The sequence below is a fragment of the Equus asinus genome, chromosome 11 (genome assembly GCF_041296235.1).
Source record: "Equus asinus isolate D_3611 breed Donkey chromosome 11, EquAss-T2T_v2, whole genome shotgun sequence".
Taxonomy (NCBI): domain Eukaryota; kingdom Metazoa; phylum Chordata; class Mammalia; order Perissodactyla; family Equidae; genus Equus; species Equus asinus.
Genome location: NC_091800.1, coordinates 3,000,815 through 3,024,549, shown reverse-complemented (window position 1 = coordinate 3,024,549; position 23,735 = coordinate 3,000,815). Strand labels below are relative to the sequence as shown.

General features: G+C 33.5%; 1 protein-coding gene across 20 annotated transcripts in view; it reads left to right on the top strand.

The window, feature by feature from the left end:
- The window catches only part of PSPC1 (paraspeckle component 1), a 103,654-nt gene that overhangs the window by 53,723 nt on the left and 26,196 nt on the right, over nucleotides 1-23,735 (top strand). For 4 of the 20 annotated variants that reach the window (XR_011506798.1, XR_011506799.1, XR_011506797.1 and 1 more), the window contains exons 7-8: nucleotides 5,773-5,830; nucleotides 9,214-9,383. The exons of 13 other annotated variants lie outside the window; for them this stretch is intronic. Coding sequence is in view for 1 of the 7 variants with exons in the window: in XM_070520323.1 (XP_070376424.1) it covers nucleotides 5,773-5,830; nucleotides 9,214-9,383; nucleotides 11,400-11,585 (414 nt within the window). In the remaining 6 variants the exon portion in view is untranslated. Of the gene's footprint in view, nucleotides 1-5,772; nucleotides 5,831-9,213; nucleotides 9,384-11,399; nucleotides 11,888-23,735 lie in introns of those variants that run through there. 3 more of the 20 variants (XM_070520323.1, XR_011506805.1, XR_011506806.1) reach the window with 3 other exon arrangements.

Genomic DNA, 23,735 nt, shown 5'->3' with positions numbered 1-23,735 from the left:
CCCCCTCCGTATCTAGCAGTGAGTGATAAAATGTTTTGGAAATTATTTTAACTATCTGAATTTAAAATGTTTAAGTCTTCCAAGCATTCTCTGTTGGTTGTGTTGGGAAGTTTGCGTGCTATTATTTGAGTTGTGTCAATAGGAACATGGCTTATTTCTGTTTTTAGTTTAAAATTATTTTATTTACTTTTATTGGGAAAAGATTACTTTGTTGACGCACACCTTTCAGTATCTTTGCACCTTTTTAAATGAATGAATTTCTTGAACAATTCGGCCTAAGTTTTTGAAATTTTTTTCTTTATACCTGTTGATTATTTCACATAGTTGATTTTTTAATACCTGTTTTCTTAATATTTTACATAATAGATTTTGTTCCATTCTTCTAAATATGTTTTTGTTACCTATTATTTTGGTTTCTGTTTATTTCTTCCATGGAAGTTTGATTAGCTATCTAATAATCTTATTCTTTTTTGTAAACTTCTGTGATAAGGAAGACGTTTGTTTCCAAGTGCTAAATAATTTATTTTCAGGAAAAATTTTAGGAGTAATTGATGATAAAACGGTTGAATTTTCTTACTTGCCAGAACTTATACATTTCTCCAGAATTATATTTCCTTTACCAGATTTAAATTTCTATATTGGTACTTTTACATCAACATTTTTAGCGTTTTCTCTATTAAGACATGGAACATAAATGGCACATGGTGATCCCTAGAGAATCCTTAGAAGCTTCTTTAAAGACATACCCGAGACATCTTTACAAATTAAAGAGGAATAATAATTTTGGCTATTAAGTCTGTGTTCACTCAAACAGGAATTTAGATTGATCAAAGTGTAGATGAACATGTCTTGTCATTGATTGCAAAATGTTGTTCCAGTTGGTATTATGTTAGTATTTATTTAGTTCAGTTTCCTAAACCTTAGGCATTTCTATTATGTTTTGTTTTAGCCTTATCTTGTACCATGTAATTCCTTTAAATTAGGTTACCTAAAAAGAAAATAAACTATGACAATCTTTAAAATCACAGATTGGTGCTCTAAGTATTAACTATTAAAAGAAAAAATTCATATTCTACATACAACAATGTCAAGTTCTCCAATTTTGGGAATACTGGTTTAGTTAAATTTCCATTAGTGCCAATTTTCTGCTACTTTATATTTTCATGAATGAATACTGACTGGAATTTAAAAACAGTGGTTCTCAAACCTAATGGTTTTGAAATCCTTTTACACTATTAAAAATAATTGAAAACCCCAAAGAGCTTTTATTTAGGTTATATCAGTGTTTACCCTATTAGAAACTAAAAGAGAAATTTGAAAGAAAATGGGTTGTAGTGGAAAGAGTGACCTTATTTTACATTTTTTTTTGCAAATGTGTTTAATGTTGGACTTTAGTGGGAAGAGTGATATTGTTTTACTGTTCTGTAAATTTGTTTAATGTTTGGCTCTAGAAAATGACTGCCTTCCCATATTTGCTTCTGCGTTCCATCTATGGCAAAATGCTCTTTTGATTCAAGTACATGAAGAAGATCTGGGTTCACAAGGGTAATTAGTAAATGGAAACAAGTATATATTAACCTTTTCAGATAATTGTGAATAGTATTTTACACTGGAGTAAAACTTGACAAGCAGTAGTTTCTTGAAAGTGCTCTTATGCATTACAGTCCATTCGTCTTCCTTGAATGGATCTTTTCCCCATGCATGATTTTGTAATGTCATGTACCAAACATTAGAAGAATAATGATCTATTGAGTTATGCACATCTTCAAATTTTAGTGTTTTTTATTATACAAAATTAAAAACATATTTCTTAATATCAACCACTGATCTTCCTAGAAAATGTCTGCTAGATACAAAAGTCAGTAACCATAGTATGTCTGTCAAATGCTGTCTCGAGTAAAAAACCGTGTTCCAAGTATAAAGTGTCTCATTTAGCTTGCAAACCAGTTACGGGAATGGTTTTTCTTGAAATAACCACCCTGCTTCACAATGTAGCAGAAGTGTTTTATGTATATGACCTATTTTGTTGTATAGAACATTATAAAAACATGTACCCAAGGATAGTGATTTAATAAAATTAATAATTTTACTGCTTCATCCAGGTATTCATAATTGAAATTCTTTAACTGCAGTGTATACATGTAAAGAATACAGTGATTACTAGTAAAAATTGATGCAAGCATCTTCATTTTTGCTGAAACACCAGGGTTTTTTGCTCACCATTGCTTTTGCACCATCCATGCGAATGTCAATAGAGTGAAAAGCTCAATTAGATCGTAGTATTACAAGTATGTTCTAGTTTTAATAAGACATGAAATAGTTTTGAATTTGTGCACTTCCTGAAAGCGTCTTGGGGACTCTTTACACCCTGAGCCACACTTTGAGAACTGCTGTTTTAGTGGAATCCTGCTTTGAGATGTGGTTCTGGAAGTCAGTCATAGTTTGCTTGCTTCTTTTGGTCAGCTGTGAATTTAAGCACACTTCAGTGACAAGTTTTCAGGAGTAGATATGCATAATTCTTTTAACGAAAAGGCATACCTTCTTGTAGACATTCTAAGGATAAATTTAAAATGTTGCCTTTTGTTAATCTCTGTTGGAATTCTTGAAAAATGAAGTGACTTGTGAAGGTGAAAATTTTATAAACTATTTTGACAGAATTTTTTAGGTCAGCTCAACCGCTTGCTGTATGTATGACCTTGAGTAAGTTATTTAACAGCTGTGTGCCTTGGTTTTATGATCTCTGAAATGGGATAACAGTAGATCCTCTTCATAGGGTTGCTGTGAAGATTAATTGAATTAATTAAAATTGAGTTTTCATCATAAATTTATAATTTTATTGTACCACAGTCTTTTGAGATTTTGTTTACGTATATGTTGTTTCATGTTAAACCACAACTCTTAAATTTTGGTAAAGTAATAAAGCATCATTAAAAATTGTATTGTAAAAATATCACACATATTGTGTACCAGTTCTATTTTAAAGCATAGAAGTAATTCATAGGAGAACTGAGGGCCTTGTGTATTGCTTTTTGGGTAGGTACACAGTTATAGTGAACTTAAAGTGATTCTCATTAATATTTGATGATATCAAGTTATAACGAGAAGTACTGCCTTAATTTCCATTGATATCCCTACTCTTAAACATAATCTCTACCTCTTGCATTTTGCTAGAAATATATAGCAGTGGGTTTATAGAAAGTAACAGTAACCTTAAGACTTGACTAGGAAGCTGGAAACCTCTACTCCTAAACAGTTAAAAATGATTTAATTATACTGTCTCTTTTTGTTAATCTTATGAGTGAAGCTGTGTGAAATAGTACTCAGTAATTTTCTTTGAGGAAATGTCAGTATTAGCAAATAAATTGAGGGTATGTATATTTAGTGAAAAATGCTGTTATACAGTCATGCGTTGCATAACAGTGGTGTTACATTCTGAGAAATGTGTTGTTAGGCAATTTGATCATTATGCGATCATCGTACAGTATATGTACACAAACCTAGGTAGTGTAGCCTACTACACACCTAGGCTCCATGGTACTAATCTTACGGGAGCACAGTCATATATGCAGTCTGCTCTTGACTGAAATGGAGTTGTGTGGCACATGACTGTGTACAATAGTTGGTATTTTAACGTAGTGATAGGCCACATTACCATGGATTCTTGTAAGACATGCTGATGATCTCATTGAGAGAAGATAGTTTAGAACTGGAGCCAGTTTATAATAGAGCATCAGAATGGGAATATTATGGCCACTGTCGAGTAATTGACTTAAAACCATAGATCTCTTCAGTACGTTAATATGTTTTCCACAGAATTTTGTTCATGAAGAAAATGAGATAATAGCATAATTTACAAATAATTTTCAGGAAAGTACTTAACTTTGTGAATAAATAAGCTAAACGTTGTTGTTTCAGAAAGTGATAGATAAAGCTGAAATTATAAAGAGACTATAAAAATGTTGCATCTCCTTCTTATTCCCACCAGTGAATTATAGGCATCCAGTTAGTGTGTTAGTGCTTGCAAGGGGGATTTGAAAATTCAAGTCTTGAACAGTGAGACTATAGTACTCACCCTCTGTTGGTGGTTAGATATTGTGTTCCTGATCTTTCATAGTTAAGGGAAATCCCAAAGTAAAAGTATAAGTTAAACCCTGTCTTCACAAAATGTCATGATCATAAAATCCATATGTCTTATTGTGTGGTGCTGGAATGCACGCAGCTTTTCAGTAAGTACCTGCTGTATATAAATAATTCCTGGAAGATTTGGGGTGTGCTGAAGCAGTCTACACTTTATCAGTAGGCTCTAGTGATGAGGAAATGACACCTTGGTTTGATTTATTGGTGATAATGCTAAATGTGATTATAAAATAGTATTTTCCATATAATTGGAAAATTTTGTGGCTTTTTAGTCAGTTTTATAAAATAGTCTAGCTTTTTTTTGCCAGTCAGTAGTATCCATTAAAATAGTCAAAGGTTTTATGAGAAGAGAAATACTTATTTTTAGGAAAGTTATAAAACAGTTTTGATAAAGATTTGGCATTTAAATTTTCTAAATAATGTGACAAAATATCTCTTCATGCTGCCACGTAAGTGTTGTTTTTCTTGTACCATAGCTTCATTAAAGATCACCTTTTGAGGGATATCCGTTAGATTAGATGGGCAGTGGATGTACTGCTTAGTGGCATTTATGCATCATAGGCTTTTATTTCCTCTTTTTCTAGCTTTATAGGTGCTTTTCACCAGTGTTTTGCATTATTCATTACAAACAAATTTGCAACACATTTTCATAAAGTTGCTTTTAAAGGTAGAAAAATTATGCTGTCTTTAGGTTTGGACGTTGCTACTTTTGTCTCTGTTTTTTATGATTGCTACATTTAATTCACTTGTCTGATACTGGAAAAGATCATATAGTAGTGTAAATTTCAATCATATAATATGTTAAGTAATTTCACCTAGAGATTTCATTGAAGTTAATTTTATATAGTTATTAATAAATGAAGAGTTTTTAGGAAGAAGTTTCTATACTGAAATTTAAAACATTTTGTACATTTGTATGACCTTTTGTGTGTCAGTTAACCTCAAGAGCATTATGTCTCAGATCTTGCCAACTGTGTAATAACACTTTTAGGTTTCTAGGTAAAACGCTTGTTCAAATAAAGGAAAAATGTTATGTCAAGTTTTCAGTAATTTTGTGTGTAGTGGAGACTTACGGCGTATCTGTAGGTCCTCGGCGAAATAATGCGTGAGTACTTAAGTGGAAATGCAAAGATGGATTATAGTATTTAAAAAATGAAAATTGTGTATAACTTTATTTTTAGATTAGTGATCCAAAGCTGTTTGTGTTGTATTTTTATACATTTGAATATAAAAGTAGTTAACAGTCATTTCTGTTTTAAACCTTTAGTGACCCGAGAGGAAAAAATAATTGGCCCTGGTGGTGATTATTACTGGTTTTTCCTTTCTTGGAATCTGGACATGTGTCTTTGATCTGTTGGAATAAAAACATTAAAATTATTCTGTGGTAGATTTTATGTGATCTGACTCATTGATAATCTAGCAGTATAAACTGGGTGCTCTAAGCACTTACAATATAAAGCCTTGAGAGACTGAAGTTTATTTTCAGTGTTCTTTATTAAGTAAATAATGTTGGCAAATTTAAATATTTTTAATGGAAAGTGATGTCCCAATTTATTCTTTTATTTTTGATTTTAGATGGGAAATGTGAAGTCATAAGATCGATAGGTTGACTGTGACAACTATGTTTACTTACAGAGAGAACAGGAAATGAGAATGGGTGATATGGGTCCCCGTGGAGCAATAAACATGGGAGGTAGGGATTTAAAGCAAAAGGCTTCTGTAACTTACTTGCAATTCTTTGGGAACTGTACATGCTGTTTGTGGTATCTGCATATCAGTAACAAACTAAAGTTTGGAACCAACACTTGTAATTATGAAATCTCTTCATTTATTAAATTGAAAAAGTATGTTAGAAATAAATGCTCAGGAAGAACATTTTCATTTTGTTAATTTGAAGGCTAAAAGATGTATTATACATTAATAGATTTCATGAAAGAAACCTGTAACCAGGTTTTAATACATCTGGAGACTTGTTCAGTCATTGCATGGTGTAATGCAGAGCTATGCTGTTGCATTTTTTAAAATCAAATTTTATGCCTTCAGATTGGCTTTCTTACCTTACAAATTTGATAGTTTCTGGGTTGTAGTGTTTTTAAACTTTCTGAGAGTATTTTATAAATTTCTATTTTAGGATAACCTTTTGTGTAGCTTGAAAGTTATTTTTATTCATTTTACTGAATGTCTTATGTACTTTGCCCTAACCTACAGTATTGTGCACAGAAGTACACTGTTTAGAGACATCTGTGACTTGTCAAGGAAATGAGATGTGTCTTGCACATTTAGGCTAATACATATCTTTAGAGTTGATGTAAAATTTTTAAGCAAGTGCTTATATTAATTAGCATCTTCACTGTTGATTGGCTGTATAACCAGCTTGTCAGGGAAACAGTATCAAGTAAATACACTCAGGGAAAAATAAGTGCAGTTGTTTTCATAGGTCTCATTAAATTTGAAATGTCATACATTTAAGAATTAGATAAATAATTAAATTTTATATATTCATTTCACATTGTCAGACAGAAGCTGTCGTGAGGTCAAAATCTTTACATAACTCAAATGTGCATACTGTTGTAAAGATTACTTAACATTCCAATATGCATAACACGTACACCCACTGCAAAAGTCTAAATTTTACTTACAGTATGTGGTGTATGGAATAAAATATCTTGAAACATCTAATATGGGGAATGAGCATTTTCCATAATCAGTCTTTTTCCTCCCTTCCTCTCATGCCAGTTTCTTTGCCACTGCCAATGAGATAAACTAAAATTGTTTAATGCTGTTTACTTGATCACTTTTCTTATTTACCAATAAATAGTTACCAGCATCTGTGCTTTGCAAAGGAAGCATGAAATATTGTCCTTACCCAGAAAGAACTTAATTATGAAGTTAGTACAATGAACACATGAAATAATCACTGAACAAAGAGTATGCAAGAAGTTGTAAATTATGAAGCACAGTTGAGGATATAATAATGTACAAGTAGTTCAGTATTTATGTCTTTTTCAGAGTAAATTGTGGGGTGGTATACAGTATAGTCCAGGGGGTTTTAAAGATTATAGATGCGAGAGTATTATGGATTGTAGTTATTAGAGTGTCAACATCAGAGCCAAACTTGAAACGTTTATGGTGTTGCAGAGAACCTGAAACCATTCTGACTGCTTGATTAGCAACTTTATCAGAATAAATATGAGAGTATGCCTTTAGATTCCTTATTTAGTTAGGAATTTGAGAGAATTAAAAACTTTTACAGAATTTTTTCACCAGAGAACCATATTTATATTTGAGCACTTACTGAACTCCTCTTAATGCAATCCATTTAATTTTCTACTCTTTATATTTTATTACATGTGAGACTTTATCCTCATGGTTTACTGGAGTTATGAATCATTATCATGCAGTTAAATATTGCTATTAAGTGAGTAAATTATAATATCCTATCAAGTTTCATTCATGGCATGTGGCAGTAGATTTTCTGCTGTATTACCAGTGCGTATACCAAGTGAAACATAGATTATGAAACTGCTTTTCAAGGGTCCAGATAATTCTTACATTTCTTAGATCTTTAAATTTAGTTTATGTGTAGCTGTGTGGTGGAAGATACAAATACTACAAATAAGATTCTACTTTAACTACTGATAGTTAGAAATATTATTTTTGATTTTTTATACCCATAATTTTATGGTTCGGATTGAATCTCACAAGTTAGGTGTAGCAGTTATGTTCTGTTACAAAGAGATCCTTGATGTGTTTTTTAGGGGGAAAGTTGAGGTAAGATTCCTGTTAGATACTGTCTCCAACATTCCTCATGTCCAGTGTAGGAGATGTGGAAGTCTCATAAAAATTTTTATTTATAGCTTTGCAAAGGGAGTAGGAATGTTGTTGGATAGTTAGAGTGTAGATTTGTGAGCAAGAACATTTTGGGATTGAGGAAATAATTCCTTCCCTATTAAGTTGCTAGATTCTTGGGAATTGGGTTCAGAACGAGCATTGTTGCCAGGGACTAATAGGGAGTAAGACTTCTTCCTCGCAGCCGCTCCCTGGACTCAGCCATATAGAGTTCCAGCTGCATTAGATAATGTGAGGTTGAATGAAAACTTCAACTCCTGTTAACAACGTGTTTTTGAGAAATTGAGTTCTGACTGTCGTAAAATTGACCTACATAATGAAATACTAGAATAAAACTCTTTAAGGTGGATTCAGTCTTTCTTATGAATTTTTAATAATGTGTGAGTACTTTAAAAATGAAAAAATTCAAAGAAGATATCTAAAAATGTTGTATTTGAGGCCATTGTAAATGTAGTGTTACAACTCAAACACCATTGCAATTAACATGAGACAGGTGGATATCTTTCTGATGAAAAAATTTGAGGTATATCTAATTGTTTCTTTTTCCAGAATAACAGCATGTTGAAAAAATTCAAATAGCTGTATTAATATTTGATCTGCATTTGGTAGCAGTTGCTTATAAAAATAAGTTTAGTCATGATAAGTCATGTCAGTTTTTTGATTTGGATTACATATTTCTACATGAAGTTAAAAAACAGTACATCCTGTAATTTTGGGAGGTGTTTAGTAACCATATAAAACTCAAGAGGTTAGTTACAGTGAACTTTATATATATATTGGAGGAAATGGTTTCTCCTCTCACAACTTAATGCAATTTACATGCTAATATTTTTAGTCATGACTTTAAGAAAATAAAGTGGTTTCCTAAGTTCCATTTAAACTAGTAGAGCATGGTCACCATTGTAAGGGAATATTTGGTTCAGAAGCAGATTACAGCAAATAATACTGATTTTTTTAAAAAGTTTCAAGTTTTTACAGTCTCAAATGTCCTAGAATAATTGATAGCTATCTCATTTGTTTTATGTACATTTGTTTTGGGGATGAAAATTGTATAGCATAGGTAATGCTCTGCTATAGAGTAGATGATTGAGTGTCCCATTATCAAGGAAGGAAAATGATTTTGAAAATAGTAGTAGTGTTGCTATGTAGATTGCATAAGTATTGTTAAATTTTTAATGTTTACTAAACTAAGTTAGGACAGCTCTAAGTAAAGATTGTTTTGCATAGATGCGTTTAGCCCAGCACCTGCTGGTAACCAAGGTCCTCCTCCAATGATGGGTATGAATATGAACAACAGAGGAACTATACCTGGCCCACCAATGGGTCCTGGTCCTGCCATGGGACCAGAAGGAGCTGCAAATATGGGAACTCCAATGATGCCAGATAATGGAGCAGTGGTAATGTATCATAAACATTATTTTGATTATATTCAATAATATATACTTCCACCCCAAAGGTAACTTCACACTTAACATAATTTGGCATCATTTGTTTTGCCAGTAAAGATCAACATCCAATGAAGAAGAGAGAATTCTGTGAAGTTGATGTTGGTTTATGAGAGGCACTTTTTAAGTATCCCAAGAGTTAGGTTTACTATCTATGGCATGCTTTTGTACTTAAGTATATAGCAAATATATCTGTTAATTATAGTTATTTTTATAGTGCTTTTAATTTGTATCCATCTCCTACCAGCATTCAGTGTAACAGTCAAGTATTTTGTGATTGTTTTCTTTTCCTGTGTAGACTCCTTGCCTTTTGTGGAGTTTCTGGGGGACAAAACTCTAATATGTGTGAAAACACAATTTTTCGTGAACATTTTTAGTGAAAAGATCACTTATGACTAATTTCAGAGTTTAACTGTAAAATAATTTTCATTAAAGTTTTAAAATACCTTTTAAATTTATACGGTTGCATTCTTATTATACAATTACTGATTACATTTGCTCCTAAATTTAAAGTAGACAATTTTATGTTTTGATTTGAGAGTGTGAAGATATCTTTGTGGGGGTTAAATACTATAAAAACGTTTTTCATTTGTAATTATTATATTTAAATAGCAGTAGCAAAACTGATCCCTTTTTTCATTTCTCTTAAAGCCCGTCACTATTTAAATGAGGCTTTATATTGGCAAAACATTTTCTCACTTGGTTTTTGTTATTGATTGTTTTAAATAACATTTAGAAAAGGAAAATTGGTTGATTGTATATTTTGAAAAGGCAGTTTAGTTTTGGAACTACCACAACAAATCTCGAGGCGCCATTGCTGCTAAGAAAGAAGCACTGCCAATTAAACCAGACACACCACAGCTGTAAATCCATCCTGATCTCAGAGATGTTCGAAGAGACTGCATCTTACAATGGATGGATGCAATGCTTTATCAGTTTTAAATTTATTTACTTAAAATGCAATCTTTAAAAATTTTGAAAAATTGGATTTGCTAACAATTTTTTTTTCTTTTTCAATGAGCCTTTGTACAGGGAGAAAAACAGGCAGTGCAATAGTATCTACTATGATCAGATGGTGCATAATTAGTGTACTTGTTTCCTTCAGTGGAGGCTTTATCTTATAGTAAAATATCTGAAAGCTAGTGAAAGCTTGTACTGCTTTGGTTAGGTTTTTGTGTAGAATATAATCTTCACTAGTAACTTAGACATAACATTAACCGGCCCATTTTCCCACTCCACTCCCTAAACTTGTAAACTGTATTTAAATATCACCCTTGGTCTTTCTCACACTTACATTTTACTACTGCTAATAGGGGGTTCTAGTCAGTCTTTGAGATATTAGTGTTTATTATTGTGAAGTTTCTCAGAATATGTGATTCAGATATTTAATAGTGCATGTTAATAGTCAGTTTTTAAAACTATTTTTTCAATAATACTTTTCAGAAGAGCACTTCATAAATTTTCATATTGAAATTATAACTCTTTGTATTTGTACTTAGTACTCTATCTGTTAAAAGCATTGCTGTTTTAATTTTTAGAATGTTTACTTTTTCAGATGATGTGATCTGCTCCCAGTTTATCTCTCTGATGTTTTAAAAGTATTTATTACGCAGAACAGTTATGTGTGATATAAGCTTTTTAATAAAAGAGACCAGAACAGTGTTATAATACTGATTAGGTTAAGTATGGCATTTCCTTCATAAAATCAGTTCTTTTTTTCATGAAATTGGGGTATAGCATTAGCAATATGTAACTCTTCAGATGCTTCTTTTTTCTTTTCTTTTTTCTTTTTTTTTTAACGTAGTAACTAATTAAATTGCTCCTTTCTTCCTTCTATGTGTGATCCTGATTCTGCTGGACTTTCTGCTGAACTTCATGACACCACCACTTGGGATTTTGCCAATTTTTCTTGTCACTTATATTTGGCGTGTTCCAAATGGACTTCATATTTATTATGTGGTATTATAGCACAATGATAGATTTCCTCAAGGACCGCCGTCTCAGATGGGATCACCTATGGGTAGTAGAACAGGTTCTGAAACCCCTCAAGCACCAATGAGTGGTGTAGGTCCTGTTAGTGGTGGTCCCGGTGGTTTTGGTAGAGGAAGCCAAGGGAGCAACTTTGAAGGCCCTAATAAGCGTCGTAGATATTAAACATTCTTTCATTCCTGGCTATTTAGAGAAAAAAAATTCAGTGATATGCCTTTATACTTTCACCTGTTACCAGGAAGAAATGGTTTTATTGTTAATGTATGTAGACTTTAAAGTTTTTCTTTTGTAAAACTTGAGGTTTTTGTATTTTTCTTTATTCATAATCTTTGTAGATTAGAATGGTAATGCTCATGGTTGTGAATGTTTAAATGTGTTTGTGACTTTAGCTAAAGTAAGTATGCCATAGTACTGTGAAATCTGTGTGGTTAATTTCAATAAAGAAATCATTTTGGATAATTTAAAAACGTTATTAGTGGTATTCTCTTATAGTTTTACTAAGATTGCTGTAACAGTAATACTTTGGTTGCTTTAACTAATCTCAGCCACTTGAAAATGAAAATGATTTTCTGCTTTTTAGTTTGTGCAAGTAGCACTGAAGATAGAAGCTTAGTGAAAGCTCATGTCAATAAGGGGTAGATAGAGCAATATCGGGGAGGAGTGGGAATGGGAGTTCACATCTGTATAAACCTTTGATGTTCTGTGAAATCAGAGTTACTGTCTGCATTTCATATAGATTCTGAATATTCAAATATTCTGGCAAGGAATATTAAGGATATCTTTGTCCTGTGCTGATTTCTCCAAATAAATCTTTTGAATCTTGAAAGCAAACTGTTTGAAGGCAAATCTCTTTTGCTTATAAATAATATCTATTTTTCATCTTATCTGCCATTATTTATTTGGTGTTAATATCTAGATCTTAACCTTTAAATTTTCTTTAAAATCAAACAGTACCGTTAGGTTGGATGTTAAGTGAGGATTTGCTGTGCGATTTAGAAGAATTTAGGCATTTCTTGAGAATGCTGGTTTCTAGAAGTGTTAAAGATGGCTTGACTCTGCAGTGTCATAAATATTTCCATATAGTTTGGTAATTCTCTCCAGTAAAACGTGCCTGACAGGCCAGATGTGTTTGTCTCCAAGGAATGCAGTTCAAGGGTTGATTTTGGAAAAACAGAATTACTTTGGGAATGGCTAAGGTCATTGGAATCAGGTTAGATCCCTCTATTATCAATTAGGTATTTTGAAGTTTGATTTTTAATGCTAGGGAGAAACTGCTTTTGTCACATTTTAATTTTTGTTCCAAAACAAAGTCCTCAGTGTATTTAAAATTTTGTATGCTAGGCATGTTTAATTTAAAATTACATTTAAGGAATTATATTTGAAACTTAAATCATAAATCTAATGCAATAGCCATTGATCATATAGCATAGTTATTTCTCATGTAACATGTCATGGTGTTACTAGATCATGCTTTTAGCATTGTTCTGAAGAATAGTGTGTTCTTTTTAAATCAACAGTATGTGAATATTACCTCTCATTTTTGCATAGTTTCTGTTTTTGCTGGAATGCATACTTTGGAAAGAAAGAAATTTGGTTATTTAAAATCTTGCATGAAAGCAGCTGGCTGTAAAGCATAATTGAGATGCATTCTTACGTACCAATTAAATTTTTCTTATGTACTATTTCATGTTCTATTTTTTAGACACAACCATATAGATGGAATTATTTTCTAAAATTTTCAGTATTCACTGGTATTTGGGGTTGATAAATCTTTGAAAACACAATTTGGAGATTGTAAAATAATACAGACTTCCTCGTCACGTTTTCCATGAGTCTGAGTTGGCAGGGAGTAGAGTGGTATTTGTTTTAATTTGTTACAGTAGTAGCGGTGTGGAGAGTTTTAACGTTGGCTTTAGTTTTTAAGTGATGTCTACTGCATCTAAATATGCCTTTCCTATCGTCTGTATTTTTGTTCATATAATCCTTAGGTAATTTTTAGCATTGTATTTTGCTTCAAAGCTGAATTCAGGTTGGGAGAAACTTTATCCTTTGATGTTAATACCAAGCTATCTTTGGCCAAGGCTGTGAAATTTTGTAAGGTTGATTTCAAGAACAATTGAAAGCCAGTGCACAAAGAGATGATGTCCTAATTTCCTGAATGTTCTAGTGTCCGGCTCAGCTCTGGCTCCAGGAACAGAGTTCTACACAGCTTTTCCCCTGCATCAAGAAAATCCTTGTTCCAGTACTTACCAAGTTTACCCTGGGAACAGTCAGCTTCTGAGTGACAGTCAAGTGGAGCATCTGTGAACTCCTAGTTACTCAGTTTTTAGTGTTTTTGTATAGTTAAACAATTTTGTGGCTGGTTCGTTCAGAAATTTTTCATGTGAATTAGGATACCAAGGAAGATACTTGAATGTTAATTGCTTAAAAGTGGTAGATACAAAAATAAAGAATAGTATTAGCTTTTCTAAATAAATGTCAATTTGTTATATATGCTACCATAATTCTTTCCATAAGAAGGTAATATGAAACAATTTTAGTATTATCACAATAATGTGTTTCTTTGTGTGTCATGATTTGAAACACAGAGTTTATAAAGTCTGCAGGATTTAGGTTTTATATGATATTAATGTGTAATTAATATGCACAAAATAAAGGAACACCCATTTTCCTAAGTGTTTTATTTTAGCAGTGTATTTTGTCAGAATTTCCCCATGATTGATTATTTTGAAAATAAATGCATTGATTTTCTTCTTGACAGATCTAGGTTTTAAAGAACTTTTGGTTCCCTCATATTTCAGTTCCTTGAGTTTTTGGATGATTCTGTTTAAAATCAGTGCTGAGCATTCAATAGAAGAAATTAAATATTTGTTTTTAACCCTACATCAGTAATATTAGGAAAAAATATCTGTTACAGCTGGAATTGCTGTTGAATAGAAATTATCAACAAGATAATATCTGAAACGTTGGGTCTTGTTTCTCAAATACTAATTGAAATTATACCTTTACATTTTATTCAGAAACATACTTGCTAAATATTTCAGTAACTTTATGTTTATATTGTAAAATGTATAATAATTGCTCAATTTCAGTGTGAATGATTTATAGTCAGGTTGATAATTTCAACCTAGATTCTGAATGAGAAAAAGAAACATAAATGTGTGATTGATTGTTGTGAAAGAATATGATCAAATGTATATTGAAACCTTTAAAAGGTTTGAAATTTAGTATCAAATGGGACTAGTCAGAAGTAAAAGGGACACATTATTTTGCAAAAATAGAGGAAATTTCCTGGGGAGTAGTGTTGTATTTAAATGTTTTGTATGTGTTAAGAGTTTGTCACAATACCTAATAATATGTTAAAATACATTTCTGAAATTTGAGAGGATAGCAATGATTTAAAAAGTCACACTTCTTATTTTTCAAGAATAAGACTGTGAACACCCACATACCTAACTGCTAGATTCAACAGTTGTAAATGTTTTTCTGTGTTTACTTCATAGTTAGATAGATATTTGTAGACAGGGACTTATTTTTGGTGGAAGGGGGGCAAACTACTTCCAAGTCAGTAGCAAGTCTATCTCTTAAGTTGTATAGCCCAGTAAGGGTTTATTCCATCATAAACAAATCATGATTAAATAAATTGACAATAATTTCATGCTTTACCACAGCAGTATTTCCTTCCTAGCACCCTTCATTACTAAATTTTTTAAAAATAGGAAACAATTTTAGTGTACCCAACTTTACATACTGTTTTTTCCAGTTGTGTAAAATGGAAGTATGCATACAGATTCCCTGTTGAATGTGGTCAAGTAATTTATAGAACGTCATTCTGGGGAAAGAGTGAAGAATTTCACTATTTTTATAGTATTTGATGATAAATTTTTTTGGTATGTGATCTTTAAAATCTGGATTTATGCATTATATATTGTGTTACCTTTTATTTTTTCATGTCAGAAGCACTATCTTCTAAGTGTAGGAAAAATGTTTTAAAATTTTCTTTTTCCTCGATTATTGAATAACTTAGTGATTGAAGTTTGAATCTTATAAGACTGAATATTTAAAGGGTCAATCACAGTGCTGTGTTATCTTGGGAATGTTTGACTTCCTGTCTTTTTCTATAAAACTGTTTAGATTATAAGTGTCTCTAAGGGTTCCTTTTGGTTGAAACTTAATATTTGGTTATATTTTTATTTACCTGATGGAATTAGCATTATGTACTTGTTTTATGTTACTTAATTTTCCATTTCAGTAAGAGAAGCTTGTACTTTCCAAATGGAGGACACTGCATTTATTAGAGTAATCTAGCCAGAGTTCATAGTATACATTTTAAGAAATTCTTTTCCCATTATATTGTTTTATGGCTTGAACGATCTTTGTTTATTTAAACATCTTAAGCTAGAATTACTGTTTGTCTTTCTGAATTAAAGAAATGAATTTTAAACGATAGTATTCTGTTTCGTAGAATATAATCACCCAGATTTCATATAAGGCACTTCTGTCTTAAAATCGAATTAGTGGGATTAGGTAGGATTAACAAGTGTACTTCTTTAGTTTGAATACATGATTTTTCTTTTCAAGTTTCCTTATTTTTAAAGAAGTTACAGTTATTAAGAAAGGATTTTTAGTTAGTTATTAAACACAAGGGTCCTGCCTGCACTACATCAGTAGTAATGTAAGTGGACCTTATATTTCTGAAATATTCTGTATAATTGCATTGTTCATGGTGTTGAAGACTTTGGAATTGATGTTTATGTCTAAAATTTGTTTCAAGCTCCGAAATTGTCATTACAAAGTCAATTTCAAGTTTTTATTTATTGTACATCTCAAGTTAAGGTAGAAAATATGTATGAGGTAGTATCAAAAACTTCAAACTTCAATCAGTGGCCACAGTAACCCGTTGTGTTTCATATTATGTCTGTGACTGGGTCTCTAAGGCATGTTATTCCTAGTGGTGTTTTCTTTTATGCAAAATGTCAACCAACCAGACTCTTGTGAATGTGAGTGAATTTTTGCCTATGTTTTTGAGTTTTTGAAGAACTGTGTAAATACCATCCTATCACTATTAACTTTGCTATCTTTGGCCTATGAGTTACTTACATTTTATTTTTGTATTTAAATAATTTATTTTCTGCCAGTTATTCATATTATCTCCTGCATGAAAATAGAGAAAACATTTTATTGTACATTTTGCCAGAATAATTGTAGTTAATTTTTCTTCAGGGTATTTTCAGATTACTAGATAATGTAAATTCCTGTCAAATGTGAGACATTGCTTAGATTTACAAATGTTGCCTGGTGTTTTTATGTAATGAGGAAAAGTAATCTCACACATAGTGATTCTCTTGTAATAATTTCTGAGGCTAGTGGTAACTTGTTCAGTGGTCACTTAGTCTATAATGTTAATTCTTTGAGTTGGTTAGAATATTTACATGTTCGTGGACTTGGTTAGAATATTTTAAACATTAGGATAACTATGAAGCTAGCACTTTAGCAAACTGAATATAGTAATTGGAATAATTGTCTACAAAATGATACTTTACTCAGTCATACAGAATTTGTGCGAGAATCATATCATTCAGAAGTTCACTATATTCATTTATTTATTGTACCACTAGGTATCGAGGGGTCCTTTTGTGTACTGGACCTTTTCTCAGGGCTGAGATACAACAGTGGAAAAACAAAATGCCTGCTCTAAATTAAAGGACAGCAGCCGTGAACATCCCTCTAAATCGGTGGTTCTCACACCACAGTGAGCATTAGAATCACCTGGAGGGCTCATTAAAATACAGATTTCTGGGCCCTACACCACAGTTGAAGATTCAGCAGGTCTCAGGTGGGGTAAACCGTGCATTTCTTACAAGTTCCCAGTTGATACTGATGTTGGGTTTGCGGACCCCACTTTGAGAACCTCTGTTCTGAAGTATTACTCAAAAGAGACACAATAACATTTTTGGTTGGTTGATACTTTTTGATAGTGGCATAGATTACTGTCCTGGTATGTTATCTGTTTGGGATCCCTGACCAATCACCGAGACCGTCCAAAACACTCTCGAACTTTTCTAGTTACTGCCAGTTAACAAGCACTGCAAAAAGTCCGTTATTTTTGACTAGGCAATGTCATGGCTATTGGCTGCTAATTCTTACACATAATCTGGATTTATTATGCTTTTGTGGACTAGGATTTTATTGTTGTGTTTGCAAGACTGGTTAATACAAGTGAAGAGGAAATATGGAAAAGTACAATTTGAAAATTTTTCACTTAACCCATTTTCAACTGTCCATACCAGTATGAGAAATGAAACGATGTAATAATCTGTTTGTGTGTCAGTATATTTGAACATGCTTATGCCTGACAGGTGAGGGTGCTAGAAAACTGTCCTGGTCTTTTCTTAGCATCCTGGTAAATATGAATAGAGATACCATTTTGTTGGATTAAAATGACGGCCTGACCTTTCTTTTGTATGAGCTAGTGTTTTGCTTTTCTAGATTGAAGTTAAAGATTTGATAAATGTATTTTCTAAGAATATGAGTCTCTTTATTCACTGTAGTTTCCTTTGCTTTTGCAGCTTCAATTTTCGTTAGTCACTTTAGAAAGTAATGCCCACCAAGGAGTTCAATAAATAGGAATTGTTAAGTAATTTTATGGTAAAAAGTTATAGCCTGTCTTGTGAGACTTTACAAAGATTTATACTACATGTATATAATTCATTTCTTTTTTTTTTTTTTTTGAGTAAGATTAGCCATGAGGTAACTGCTGCCAATCTTCCTCCTTTTTCTGAGGAAAACTGGCCCTGAGCTAACATCCGTGCCCATCTTCCTCTACTTTATATGTGGGACACCTATCACAGCATGGCTTGCCAAGCGGTGCCATGTCTGCACCCGGGATCCGAGCCGGCAAACCGCGGGCTGTCAAAGTGGAACGTGTGCACTTAACTGCTGAGCCACCAGTCCAGCCCATACATATATATAATTCAAAGTCTATTCAAAATGACACAGTGTATTAAAATAATTAAGTTGGTCCATAATGAGAGCATGTAATTTCTGTATGGATAATAGTTTCCAAACTGTTGTGACTATATTAGTGTAAAGAAATAATCACTTGGTTTGCAGCCTTCTAAATATCTCAGGAGATAGTTTCTAGAACTTTGTGGTATCTGCTAAGAATATCTGCGTAGAGGAAACAAGCATAGAGACTTATTTCTAATTGTAATTCAGATGTCACCTGGGAGTCTCTCTGTTCTGCTTCCCGAAGACTACCCTGGCATAGTGTCCTCTCAGCTTTCCCAGGAAATCCGCTTTGACCAAGCATTTTGTGATTTTTGTAAACTAGAAATAGGTTTGGCTACGGGAGGACGCGTAACCTGTGATCAAGGAAGTCCTCTCATCTACCATTTTATCTTTGAACCTTGGACCAACCCACCCCGCCCTCATTTTTTTAAAAATATTTTATTAAGGACTCAATTTTCTTGCTCTTTGGTAGTCTAGGACTTAGGAGACCTGGCTTCTACCCCAAGGTAGCTTGTTAACGTATTTTCCAAATGGAATTCTCAAGCAAGCTGGTGAGAGTGAAACTTTGTTTCATCTGTCTTCTAAAAGAAAATATGTATGTATAGATTTCTTTTTTTCTTTTTTAATGATTGGCACCTGAACTAACAAGTGTTGCTGTCTTTTGTTTTCTCCCCCTGCTTTTTCTCCCCAAATCCACCCAGTACATAGTTGTATATTTTAGTTGCAGGTCCTTCTAGATGTGGCATGTGGGATGCTGCCTCAATGTGGCCTGACGAGCGGTGCCATGTCTGCATCCAGGATCTGGACCAGCAAAACCCCGGGGCCACCGAAGCGGAGTGTGCAAAACTTAACCACTTGGCCCTGGGGCACTCACGAACTGCAAGGTGTGGAACCTGAGCAGGGCACCCTGGTCCTCCTGTCCTGCCCTGCTCACACCCCCTCCCACCTCAGCCCTAGATATCTTGGTAGATTTGTTTTTTCTGTTCAATTACTTATTACTGGTTTTATTCAATCAAATTATCATTTTAACGTCTGTTGCAATGTTTCGATAGTTTATTGAGGTATTTCTCTGCAACAATGAGTGCTTAACTTTTTATTTTTAGGCACATAAATGCAGAAAAATCTGATAGATTTTGAAAGAGGAAACTGTCTTTTGAGTTTCTGCTGTACTTCCCAAACTGTACATTACTTAAGTTTTCTGATTCAGATTATGCATTTCCTATACTCCTGCCCCATATTTAACAGCCCCACTTTTATCATACTAGGCAGCCATGAAAGTTTATGCTTAATTCGTTGCTGCTATTTAGGTTTATGCTTGACGATTAATTAGGAAAATTAAGATCTTGATTTTTGGTTCTTAGCTCTATATTATGCTACATTCACCTTTATCTTGAGCCATTAAAGTTTTTAAAAGGTTAGTAAGAGGAAGATTAGAAGTTTTTGGAAGATGATAGGCTGCAAATTTTGGGGTTGGGAAATACAGTATAGAAAATGCGGGGGCCGGCCCTGTGGCTGAGTGGTTAAGTTTGCACGCTCTGCTTCGGTGGCCCAGGGTTTGGTCGGTTCTCATCGTGGCCATGGACATGGCACCACTCATCGAGTCATGCTGAGGTGGCATCCTACATGCCACAACTAGAAGGGCCCACAACTGAAAATATGCGACTATGTACTGGAGGGCCTTTGGGGATAAAAAGGCAAAAACATAAAAAATCTTTACGCAATTTCTTTTTTTTTTTTTTAATTCAGATTCTTAATTTCTGCCTTGCAATATAATGTGCTTGTGTTTTGTGAAGAATATGTTTCACATGATCTTTTAGACCTGTGAATGGATGAGATAGTCCCTAGGTTGATTGAAAATGCAGATCTCATAATTTGAATTATTTTTCAGCAACTTCAACAATGTGGAAGAACAATACTTGCCACAACCAGTTTCTTGTAATTTTTTTTTTTTACAAGTCATAAGTATAATATATAGTTAAACAATTTAGCAACACTGAAAACACTCAATACTGGTTTTCTGCAGTTGCTGTTTTGACAGTACTTTCTTGCAGTCTGGACGCTGCAGGTACAACTGCACAAAGTAGAGTAATCTCAGCTCTCATGGTGCTTGTGTTCTGGACCTTCAAGAGCAAAGAGAGGGACCACTAGAGTTGAAGTAACTCATGCGGGTAGGGAAAATGACAGCTGCCCTTGTAGCCAAAGGGACTAGAAAATGCCTGTCTCAGGTGATGACGACATCCTGTGATTTAGTCTGCTGATATAACAAAGTTGTGATGAAGTAAGTGGGTGCAGTAAGTCTACTGCTGGAGCTGTGCTGTCCCTTGTGGTGGCCACTTGTGGCTGTTGAGTCTTTAGAATGGGACTAGTGAGACTGTAACTGAAGTTTTAACTTTATTGTAATTAACTTAAATTCAGTTATCAATATGGTGTTAATCATATTAGGAACAACTTGGATATGTGAATCTACTTCTGCATCTTAAATTTAATCAAATCTACATACAAGTATTGAAGAAAATTTATCACTTGAATTAGACTTGATATGAAGAAAAGAATGTAATATATCTCAATAATTTCTTTTATGATTACATGTTATATATATTGGGTTAAATAAAATATACTACTAAGCTACTTTCATCTGTTTCTTTTTTCCCCTTTAACATAGCTTCTAAGAAATTTTAAAGTTTCTTATGTTTGTGTTATTTTTCTTCCATACACTGCTGATCTGGAATAGTAACTTTGTCAAATTTTTATCTTTTCTCTACATGATTGTCATCCCAAAGTCTCATTCTGTGGTCTGTAATTATGAAATTTGTTTGTTTTTGTCTTTTTAAATGAATAATTTGAGATTGAACTTCACAGTTGAAGTGTATATTCATCATTAGGTGTCAGTGAGAATGATTGCCTGTAGTAATTATAATTACTTGGTGTTTGTGCAGGAGTTCAAGAAAGGAGTTTGAGCATCCAGTTCTCAGGAAATAAATTGTGTACATTAAGCTTACCTTTAACTCCTTTCACCTCTGTTACTTTTCTTGTGTGTTTATTATCTACTTGATGCTCTTTCCATAAAATATTTAAGCAAATACTGTAAGTCTTGAAAAAGTTTTATTGTCATACAAGATTTCTCTCAAAATCTTTTTGCGAAGTTTTCCTGTTCATTTGTTTGTTTACTTCATTCCATCCAGGATGTTAGCTCTGAGAAGATAGGGATCTTATTTATCATTTAGCGATTTATTCATGTTTCCTAGCAAGTCCTTATTAAATTTTTGTTTAGTGAATGAATGACACCGACTGTAGGAAGGACATGGTGTTTACTAATAAGAATATAAACATGAACAAAATATGCTTCCTGCCCTCTTGGAATTTGGAGTTTGATGAGGGTAAGCAAACTGTCAGACTAATTGGTAGTAATGAAGGGAATAGGAAATGCTTTGAAAACCCAGAAGCAGATATCTACTTAAACTGGGCAGACGGGGAGGACTTCACTAAGATCAGTTTTGGACAGATCTTAAAGGTGAGTAAGTACTTGCCAGTTGTAGGTTTTTTGCAGGGAGAGGGTAGGGAGGGTTGTGATGATAAGATGATGTGGACAAAAGGATGCCAATGAGCAGAGATCCTGAGCAGTTAATGAGGAGCTGTCTAGGGGAGGGAGCTAAGAAGGGAAGAAGTAAAGTTTAGATAAAAATGTGTTTGATCTAAGTTAGGGAGTTTTGATCACCTTTGAGGGACTATGAGTCAGGACAGTTTTAAGTACAAGAGTGACTGGATCAGAAATAGCCAGAGGGACCACATAGATCATTGATCCACTCCCGACCCTGCACATGATACTTGAAAGGATCTTTAGTGTCAGGATTGTTCAGATTCTATACAGGAGTAATTCAGAAGTTGAGTGACTTTAACAGACTAGTGTCTTGGTGGGAGAGAAAGAGATGCAAAGTGATCTAGGAGTTTCTAATTTGAATGATGAGGTGATGGTGATACCAGTAACTGAGACACGGAAGGTAAGTGTGTTCACTATTTGGGGGGGATGTAGCTCCTTGATGGAGAGGAAGGTATGATCCGTTGGTTTTTTTACTGTTTTGCTTTTAAGTACCTATGGTCCTTTGCGATTTTAAAGACTGGGGCAAGTCCCTCTACCTGGTAAAGAATTCTCTCTCTCAAGGCACTGTCATTACTGAAGGGGACTGCAATAATTTCCCCACTTGTCCTGCTTTGACTTTTGCTCTTGCAGTTTATTCTCCACTAGTATCTGGTGCATCCTTCTAAAACATGAATTAGATCATGGTCCCTCTCCGTTTTCAAATGCAGTAGCTTTCCATCTGAATTAAAACCCAATTGTATTGTAGGCCGCAGGGCTTTATTTGATCTGGTCTCAGTCTATCCTTCCAACCTCATCTACCTTACACCCCTTGTGTACTAAACATAGTAAGGTGGTTTCTCTGTCTCTCCAGGTATTTTTGTTGGTCTCTTACGAAAGAGCCTTTCCCCAATAGAGTTCGACATCAACTCTTATCATTCCTGTCACTTTGTCAGTATATAATATTTACTTGTTTATTTGCTTATTGTATCTACATTTCATTCATCTTTTATCAGTGTTTCCATTATTGTAGCACAATGTTTTGCTCAATTTTTTTTAATTACTCTGAGGAAAAAAATGAAGTAATGGCATAGATTTAAGAGTAGAGTTTTCAGTACCAATTAAAGTGTATGGATGAGAATCCCTGATTGCTTATTCATTCAATAAATAGTTACTGAAAATTGTGGTTCAGCTTGTGCTTACAACAGTGAAGAGAATAGAATTGGTTCCTGACTTCTTTGAGCTTGAAGTCTAATGGGTGCCAGGAGAAATCACGGGAAGAAATCACAAATTTCTAGACAGCACCATCGTTGTGTTGGAGGGTCAGAGTAAGAAGAGCCAGCAGAGAATGTGAGTGAATAGCCCAGTTTTTAATAGAATTTTGGAGAATATGTACCCTTAGGTATCTCTAAATAGAAAATATGTCTAAAAAGAAAGTAGTAAGAGAAAGAGGGAGGGAGGGCGAGAGAGATAGAAAATGTGAAGGAAGTAGTTTGGGATGAATTGATGGGAGTCCAGACCAGTTTCTCTGAGGCTGGAGAGTGGATGAGGTTGGTGGTATGGAACAAGACGAGTTTTTAACAATTGGAACAATAAGGGGTTCTTAAAATTTTTTAACTTAAAATCACAGTGTATGTTTTGTATATTGACTTTAGCAAATACAATGATGTTTGGTGTTGCTGGAACCCCAAATATTAGGGAGACCAGAGGAACTGGAAGGCTTGTTAAAA